Below are 10,384 nucleotides of genomic sequence, written 5' to 3' on the forward strand. Positions count from 1 at the left end.
ACCAAAGACAGAGTCAGGAATCTATCTCCCATCTAGCAGAGGCTTCATGGATGACCTCACATTGACGACAACGACACACGTCCAAGCTAGATAGATTTTGGCAGCCCTGACGGATGTCGCTTCATGAGGAAGAATGAAGTTCAAAGCAGCAAAATCCAGATCTGTTGTCATAAAGAAAGGACAGACAACAAAGAGGTTCAAACTCTACGTACAGAACGAAGAGATTCCTTCCATAGTGACGAGTCCAATAAAATGCCTGGGCAGGTGGTTTGATGCAAGCCTACAAGATCGCGACAATATCAAGAACTTAAAGCAACAGGTAGAGGAGGGTCTCAAGAAGATAGACCGCTGCGGACTACCCGGCAAGTTCAAAGCCTGGCTTTACCAGCATGCACTGCTCCCAAGACTAATCTGGCCGTTTACGCTTTACGAGGTACCCAGGACAACAGTGGAAGCCCTGGAGAGAATCACTAGTCGACACCTCAGGAAGTGGCTAGGAGTTCCACCCAGCTTTACCAGTATTGGACTCTATGGGAAGAGCAACAAGTTACAGCTCCCGCTATCTTCACTGGTAGAAGAGTTCAAGACAGCAAAAGCAAGACTTGTGTTGACCTTGAGGGACTCTCCGGACGAGTTCATCCGTGAGGCAGGGATCCAAACCCGAACGAGCGGGAAATGGTCAGCGACAAAGTATGTGAGCCAGGCAGAGAACGCGCTCACGCACAAAGACATTGTCGGAGTGACTGCAGTTGGACGTGAAGGAATTGGTGCGAGAAAGGTGGTACTGTGGAGCCGATCAGACTTGAAAGAGAGGCGAGCGAGGATTCAGTCTGAGGTCAGGAGGGCGGAAGAAAATGCCAGACAAGCAAGGGCTGTGGAGATGGGAGCGCAGGGAGCATGGACCACGTGGAATACCGCAGACAGGAGGTTGACCTGGGGAGACATCTGGAAGTATGAGCCTTTTCAATTTTCCTTTTTCCTCAGGTCTGTCTATGACCTACTACCATCCCTAGTGAACTTGTGCCGATGGGGACTCACAGCAGAGCAAAAATGCAGCCTGTGTGACAGAGTAGGCACCCTAGAGCATGTTCTGTCATCTTGTAGTACAGCACTGACACAGGGAAGATATAGATGGAGGCACGACTTGGTCCTCAGAGAGTTGGCTGACTTGCTAGAGAAGGAAAGGAAGAAGGAACATGGTAATCACCCCCGCCATGGGCACATCGCTTTTGTCAAATCGGGTGAGACCGTGAAGACACAGAAACCAACAAAAGCATCAATTCTTGATGGCTCTAGAGACTGAAAGATGGAAGTTGACTTTGATAGAAACGTGGTTCAGACGACCCTACGACCAGATATTGTACTGTGGTCAGAACCAGGAAAGACGCTCGTCACCATTGAGCTGACAGTACCATGGGAGGCAAGATGTGAAGAGGCCTACGAGCGGAAGAAGGCCAAGTATACAGAACTGATGGATCTGTGCAAGCAACAAGGCTGGCGAACTTGGCTATTTCCCGTGGAAGTTGGCTTTAGAGGATTCTGTTCCCAGTCCGTACACAGGCTGATGACAGCTTTAGGAACAACTGGCAGGGAGAGACGAGTGGCTATCCAGAGACTGAGCCAAGCAGCCGAACGGGCATCAAGCTGGATGTGGCTGAGGCGAGAGGAGAAGAGCTGGAGGCAATCAACCAACACACAATGACTTATCACCACTGTGGGCCCACCGCTATTAGAATGTTCATGAAATTAAAGGGCAGAAACATTCTAAGACGGCGGAATCCATGCTGATGATGTTGGTTGAGGAGCAGTCTTAAGACTGTATTTAAACTTATTCTTAATCCGAACTGCGCATCCGAAATAATAGTGTTTTCATTACAATTTTTCAATGCGCTTGTTTAAAATCGTGGTAAATAATTTTGAGAAGCAACTTACTAAATACAGAAATGTCTAAATTAAAATCATTATTTAAACAAAAATCTTCTGCTTCGTTGTTACAAAAATCAGACATATTACTACTAAGAATTTCAAAAAAATATGTAAATTCTTCTAACGATATTTTATTGTTTACATACTTATTTTTTTATTTGAAAAGTTGCCAAAAGTCTCTTGGTTTATGTTTACTTAAATTTTCAATCTAAATCATTTTTTGCCTATAACAACAGGCCTTTTTCTTGCGGAATAAATCTTTATAATACTTTTTACGTGTACATAAATGTTTTCTGTTTATATCTGTTTTACTAGAATTAAAAATACGCAAAGCGTCATGGTACAATGTTTGTGCTTCATTGCACTCGTGATCAAACCAATCTGCATTCTTCATACAGCTATTTACATGAAGACTAGGATCTGTTTTATGAACACATGTTTTAGAAAATAATGGGTCAGCAACACTGCGAATAGTTTAAGAAAATATATTCAACACTTCATTAATAGACGCTCTACTTAAATAATCAATATGCTGTACAATAGTATTCAAAACAGGTAGCATACAAATAATACCTGAGCGAAATTGCCCACGTAACGCATCGTTCCACTTATATTTAACATCGGTGTAAGACTGATACTCAAATGATGCGTTATTACATAACAATGAAAACTGTTACGGGGCGTGATCGCTAAATACCGTAATTACTCTATGTTTTCGGACACTTAAAAATAATTATTTTTTTTCTTGTCCGAAAACTTAGATACGAAAAATATTCACAAAGTACAGGTGTCCGAAAACTTAGAGTCGAAAATTGAAGTGTCCGAAAATAGCGTCAATTGTATCAACGACTACCGGTAATAGAACGCGCTTGTAAAATACCATGCCGTATAGTAAAAATTACAGTTATATATGTTTGCACTGCATTTGAAATAATTTTAAATGCTTAGTTTATTTAACATAAAGTTACAACAAGGCTGTACTTTGACCAACGAGTTCAGAAATGAGCATGTGATGTACCGATACTCGCTAGTACGAACCTGTAATTAACGCAATAAAAAAGCAAACTATGAATTATTCGTTTGTTCATTTCCGATAGTTGTTGTCTAATACCTTCCATTGTTCGTAAAACATGCAATAGGGTGCATCACACTTTGAAGCGTTTAGTATTTGTCAAAGTTATTTTACTGAGAAGGGGTAGTAACATTGCGGTAGATAATTGAACTGTTTTTTTTTTTACACTACCCCTGGTAATTGTCATAACGCTTATGCTATCGGGCGAAACCATTGTTTAATACCGGTTTACAAGGTTATTTACCCAATAACGCAAATGTAATGGTCCGTTGCCCTCAGGCATGCACCTGCCATGTTTGATGATGTTAATCTGGTTGTAAAACCCCATGATCGAAGTGTCATTAGATATCGAAAACAGGACCGAAATTTAGTAAAATATCGCTGTAAATTATACTGTCCGAAAACTTAGAGACATTAATTATAGTCGAAAACTCGTGTGTCCGAAAATAAAGAGTCACGGAAAATAATTATTTTTGCTGAAAAAAGGGGTGTCCGAAAAATAAGAGTGTCCGAAAACATAGAGTAATTACGGTACGTTAAAATCGTGAACATTAAAAGCGGATATGCTTGAAAAGCTGTTTTCGTTTGCCAATAAATAGTTAATGACAGAAGAACCGTTATTTGAATAAAAGTTTGTTTACAGCTATTGCCAACTCTACCATTAACGATACGTAGACATGTGGATTAACATAGATCTAGTAATCTTACTCCATGATTATTTAGTGAACAATCTACTGAGGCCCTAACAGAGGCAATATCTGAGTGGTAATCAACATCACCATTAACAGTATTAATTTTATCATGTACAATATAATCACACATATTTCCAACTCTACTATTTAAATCACCAGTAACAAACACTTTGCCAAATTCAGAAAAATAAGTTATATCATTTTCTAAAATGTCAAATAAATATACATTAAATGTGTTATAAGCTGGAGAATCAAATCCCCACATATAAGTTCCACAGATATAAACATCTTCTGAGGTTTAAAAAAATGTGTGATCTAGTTTAACCCAGATAATTGTATCATAACGATTTTTAACAATAGCAATTGCATCAAGTAATTCTTCTTTAATATATAAAACAATGCCGCCACTATTTCTGCGGGGTTTTTATGTTGGAATATTCTAAAGATATTTAAAGACGGTTACCCACTCAAATCGATATCACTACAACTATTCGACCAAGATTCGTACAAAAAAACATATATCATAGGAACACAAAATATTAACAAACGATTACTTTTTTTACAATTGGTCACTCCACCTACCCTTATCAATGTAACTTATTGGGTCGCGTATTGAGAAAACTGGGCATAATGCATGTGCGTAAAGTGTCGTCCCAGATTAGCCTGTGTAGTCCGCAAAGGCTAATCAGGGACGACACTTTCCGCCTAAATTGGATTTTCGCTAAGAAGAGACTTCATTTAAACGAAAAATGGCATAAAAGCGGAAAGTGTCGTCTCTGATTAGCCTGTGCGGACTTCACAGACTAATCTGGGACGACACTTTACGCACATGCGTTATGCCCAGTTTTCTCAGAACGCGACTCATATAAAGGCTCTCGTGGCGAAGAGAGGTGCGGTGTTTCTGGTTTGTGTGGTATACAGAAAGTGGTTATAGCTTCTTCTCAAGTTCGCATATTCCTTGACAGATACCGAACAATGACTCTGCCTTTCGTGAAAAATACATGCTTGCTTTTCTGATGTCATTCTGTGTGTAAAAAAGCTATTCTGAAATGTAAGTCATTGGCTTTTCGTTGAAGAAAAATTGTGACCATGATATGTCTTCTATGTTTTGCTTTGAACGACAATCGAAATACAGCAAAATGCATACCATAGGGTGACATTTCGGAAATAAATGGGTTATTATGGAATAAAATCAATTGTTTAACAGTTGAAACATAGTGTTTTATTTTCATACGAATATCTCCGTAATAATTCATCAAAATAAGATTACTCCAATAGGTCAAATATAAGCAAGAAAAATTATTTTTGCTGAAATTTTCATATAATGATTTTCATTGTTTATATAAATTCGGCGTCACTTAAATGGCGGATAAAACAACATCAAACCAACAAGAAACCAATGTAAGAAACTCAGTACATGTTATGGGTTACTCTTCGTTATATTTTATAAAGTGGGTTGTCAAAACGTATTATAATTATAATCTCGGACTATTTTTTTGTCGTGTAACATCGGACTCTGTTTCCACCATTAAGTAATAACATTCTTAAACTTCACTCGCACTTGGCCCAATGCTATCTATTTATTAACATTAACGTTTAAATAAAAATTAGCCTCACAGTATAGTAACATTGCATTTCAAATTAAAGATTAATACCACGTTAAACACTTTCATTACCGTTCTATAAGTCAAAGGTTGCATGCAAACGATCTCATCAAAAGTTTAACTTAATGAAGTACGAATGTAATGAAACGGAGAGAGAATTCATATAATCGTCATGAAACATTTGAAATAATCGTTGCGAACGTCTTAATACAATTATTGACTGGATATGCTCTTATTATAGCGCTGTGTGTGTGGGTTTTATTTATTTTCAATTCTTTGCATCACCTTTTTGTGTTTATTGGCGTCGCACTGAAGTGCGGCGACTAGTATGTATTATTTTTTTTTGCTTATGGGAGGAGAAGTTATTTTACGGATCAATGTATATATTTTTGTTGTCAGAATATCTTGCATAGTGGTGATTTTTTGTGTAAATTAGTGTAAATAAGTACTGCATTTGTGCCTATTACATTTACTACAACATTTATTGCCAATAATGCAAAGCTAATTCTTTTAATTAATAACTGATCACAGGGACTGGGCAATAATAAAAGATCACAGGGACTGGGCAAATACGCTAACCGTTTAAACTTTCTGGTTTTGTATAAATACAAAACATAATCAAAATATATTTATTTTGCGGTTTTTCTGACAATAGCGCAGACTTTTGCTGTTCGAGTTTTGGTTAACGCGTATTTTCTTCAATTTTACAAGACGACAGCGATTACACGGTTTATTGCTTTATTGATAACCGTTACACTACCGTCACTTATTAATATCTAAGTTATAAGGTGATTTTTCAAGCGGTTCCGTAGTGTAGTGATTAGTCGCTCGCTTCACATGTGAGAGGCCCAAGGTTCGAGCCCTAGTAGAATTAAATTATTTTATTTGTGTTTTATGTTATCTTTTTGTTTTGATGTAGACATTTTAGTTTAAATAAATATGCTGTTTTATTGTAACCATTTTTTGTTTTTATTATGGCCATGAAATATATGTGTGAGAGGGTGGGGGGGTTCGTAAACACATTAAAACTTTTACAGTGTTTTCATATCAATGAGTACTCAACCCCTATCGTAAATGAGCAACGTAAGAATAAGTTCAGAATCATCTCCCCTTTAAGTTGAGAAAAATATGAAATTACGCTTACAATATGAAGCAGATTTTCTAAAACCTACACAGTTCTGTTCCATTAATGAAAACTGCACACGGATGCCAGTAAACAAAAAAGGAAACAAATGTAAATAAAATGAACTATGAAATATTTGGGGATTACAACACAAAATCATAGATAATGGTTATTTTGGGGTTATAACACAACATCAAAGATAATGGTTATTTGGGGGTTATAACACAAAATCATAGATAATGGTTATTCCAGTATCTTTTTTTATTTTGCTTAAAATAATCGGCCAATATATTAATATTTATAGTAGAAAAAAATCGCTCCATGTAACTTCATTAAGTGCCTTTTACACTGAAATTTCCTACGGCCGTTGATGCTTTGCATCAATACTTATCTTGTATCTTAATGTGATGCATTCTAATCAAGGTTGCCACAACGTGTTCTAAGCATTCGCACTTAAACTTCATTCCAGTGCAGCCCGGGTATTGCGGTGTACCGGATGTTCGAGAAGTTCCACACACAGCCACCCTATCACATGGTTCTGGGATGCGCTTGTTCCACAGCATCGGAGGCTACCTCGCAGGTCTCCTACCTTTGGAACCTCACGCAGGTAATACGGTAGCCTGTGTTGATTGACACTGGCTGAGACCTTCCGTGAACCTAATTGAGAGATTTTTAGTGTTACCAATTGACGACTACATATACGACACGTGTATAGCTGTTTGCATGTCTGTAAATTTATGTCGCCGATTTTTTTTTAATTGAACGGATTGTTGCGGGAGCACTGCACAGGAAATGCGCTGATGCCACTATTATTAGAATATGGTACTTAACAAATTACGTACTTCCAAATGGTATACTTTTGATTGCTACATGTACATTATAACAGTGATTCAATAAAAATAGTTTATGATGTTATATTATTGCCTACAATAATTATATATAAATCTACATGTGTAAACAACGTTTATTCTACATTAAGGAATATGGTACGAGAAACCGTTTGTAACTATGTGCTGTTTCCGTAGTACGATGGAATACGTTTAAATATTAGAATACGATGCTGTGCTAAATATATATGATAATTTTGAAATCAAACAACAGTTTGAGAATTAAAAATGTTCGGTTTTATCTTACATATTGTGAGTATTGTTAAAATATTTGTTTATGACTCAGATTTTTTGTATTTACAATGGCTTATGGTATTTTGTCAGTTTGTACATTTGCAGAAAGTTGATTTCAAGTAAAAACAGTTAAGTCGACAAAAGATAAATAATCGCGTATATCAACAGAATTGTCTTCTGTAAATTTGGTAGTATTGGTAAGTTCGTTCCTAATTACCAGAGGCGTAGTTTGGTACAGGCCTTGTAGCATCTGAAAACACTTAACCTTGCAAAGAAAATAAAGATGCTAAAAGCGCTCTCACATCTGGCATGGCCACATTTATAGACAGGAATCAAGCTTTGACAAAATGACTTAAGGGGACTAATTTCCTCAAAATTGACATGTTTGACGTGTTCAATAGTTTCTAAATTATAACGACATGGGTAGGTAAACATACGAGTGTCAGCTTATTGGTTACATTCTTGGACGCCATCTTTGACATGCTCGTACCTTGGGTTTTCAATAATATGTTTGTGATTATCATTGCGCACTTTTTAAAAAGCAGTACATAATACGCTCCATTTCTGCATATGGATAGTTTGAATCAGCTCGACTGACATAACTCCAAGACATTCTAAAGCTGAAATAAATTGGTATGTGTACCTAATATTGTCAATGATAATGGCAAATTGACCAACGTGCCGATTTTTGATTAAACTACGCGCGCATTCAAACTCTAGGACATAAAACATGTTACCTGTCAAATGAAATCAATAGTCACAAGTAAAGCGTGTGGATGACAAAGTTAAAAAGGTCATAGGTTAAGGTCAAGATAAGGTCAACATAACTCATTTTAAAGATGAACGAAATAAATCAAATGAGCTGTTGTCCATTATTTCTCTAAAAAAAAACACGTGACGAGTGTATCTTTGTGACAAATGCGGATTGGTTGTTTATTTTAATTTTAAAATCTTTTGTAGACGTATCCTATAATTCTGACAACAAGTAATGGCCCAGCATGTAGAGAATATCAACAGTTTCATCAAAGTTAATCATTTATTTCATTATAGATTATTCTCTGACATGAAAATTCGAATAGCGCGTGTTGATCACAACACACGTCATCGTCGGATACCCAAGAGTAATTCATAATATGGAGAATAGCGGAATGGGTCGAACGTGGGTATCCGACATTGAACACACGTGCAAGACATTATAAATGCCCATACTCTATCCGTCTTTGAACCATCTCACGTGTATCGCTCGCATGCTTGTCTGTGCTTACATTACATTATGTACTTGGGGCTTTTACAGCTTTCATTCGGCTCCTCATCCCCTAGTATGTCCGATCGGACCCGGTTCCCAAAGTTCTTCAGACTAACAGTGCCTGATCAAAAACTGAATGATCTTCGAATTTTTATGATGAAGAATTTGTTCAACTGGAACATCGTGGCGACTCTACATCAGGCCTTGGAGTTCTTTTCTGTTGTAAGAAATGTTCTTTACCACTGATGGTCAGCGTGTGGCTATGATATTAATTGACCAGTCGCCAACTCCGCCCACATTTTGTCGATCAGCCAATCAGATATCGATTTTTTCACACACCCCTCAGCAACGCTTATCTGGCCGCCATTTTGTCCGACAAACAAATCGTGTTGTACATATGGAATGGACGTAATTTTTAAGAGTTTACACAGATTTTACATCAAATGCATGATCATTACTGTTCGATCATTATTCAAAATTGTAGGTGCTATACATACTTTATAAAAGGTTATTATTTTATCTTTATTTCTTGAATATATGAACGAGTAATGAGAAAACAAACACAATAAATAGTTTAACCACACCAGGTGTGTGTTCCATAAAACATGTTATACCGTTTGATGCACAATATTATTAAACAGTTTGGGCAACATAATAATTGCCACACGTGCTTATTAATCTCAGCGTAATTGTCGATGATTAATAAATAACAGTATGTTGCGTGGATCTCAGAATGAAGGAGCATTAAGGCATTGTTAGGTACTGTACACAAGAAAAGAAAACTATTTAATTACTTCAATGATTTCCAATTATATATTTATTTTCTGTGGATCATAAACAAGGGAAATCATTATAAATTGTTAACTTAAATATTGTTTTAACTAAAGTAAAAACAACAAAAAGGTGATTTCAACGCGGCTTAGCCAGCTTAATGCGACTTCAAGTGTAAAATGTAAGGCTTATAATACAACAACAACATTTCTAATACATCATATATTGATACGGGGAGAAATGTGAAAATTTCAATTAACATATAAGGGCCATCGTGTTATAAATAAGCAAATGCATAATATGCTAAATGTATTCAATTTGAATGTTCGTGAACAGCACCGTAATACCAACATTTCATTTGTTGATAGTGAAATGTAACAGGTTCGCATTAAACATAAATGAAATAAAATGCATATTAGACTATCTGTTAATGAAACGACGAAATTAGGCCTGTTTTAAATTATGGTTACAATCAAAATTTAATTTATATCTAAATAAAAAAAAATCGGTGTCTTTTAAAAATAACTCAATAAAACAAAGATCTAAACATTTTAAATAAACAAAAAACCCATCATGATATGGATATGTCATTTGCATTTAATAAAAATATTTTCAAAATTATAGATGAATAGCCACCGGGCTCACTGTCAGACGGTTGAATACAAGTTCAAAATCAATATGAAATAAATGCTCATTTTTACAACGGATTTTTCATCAACTCCCTATATAATATGTATAAGAAACGTTTCTGATAGTCAGTCTGCCGTTAACTCATTTATTTTGATTACGCCATTTCTCTCTAAAGTTTCATTTCTCTCTAAAGTTGTTA

The 10,384-nt window shown here is 36.3% G+C and overlaps 1 protein-coding gene across 1 annotated transcript; it reads left to right on the forward strand.

The window, feature by feature from the left end:
* The first annotated feature begins 133 nt into the window (after positions 1 to 133).
* On the forward strand, positions 134 to 1,303 carry LOC127831426 (uncharacterized). Its single transcript, XM_052356410.1, has one exon. It carries the CDS (start codon positions 134 to 136, stop codon positions 1,301 to 1,303), a length of 1,170 nt encoding a protein of 389 aa, XP_052212370.1.
* The last annotated feature ends 9,081 nt before the right edge of the window (positions 1,304 to 10,384 follow it).

Source organism: Dreissena polymorpha, chromosome 5 (assembly GCF_020536995.1).
Source record: "Dreissena polymorpha isolate Duluth1 chromosome 5, UMN_Dpol_1.0, whole genome shotgun sequence".
Lineage (NCBI taxonomy): Eukaryota > Metazoa > Mollusca > Bivalvia > Myida > Dreissenidae > Dreissena > Dreissena polymorpha.

What these genes read in the sequence shown, in the direction of transcription:
- LOC127831426 (XM_052356410.1), top strand. Translation starts at nt 134, where the DNA reads ATGAAGTTCAAAGCAGCAAAATCCAGATCTGTTGTCATAAAGAAAGGA.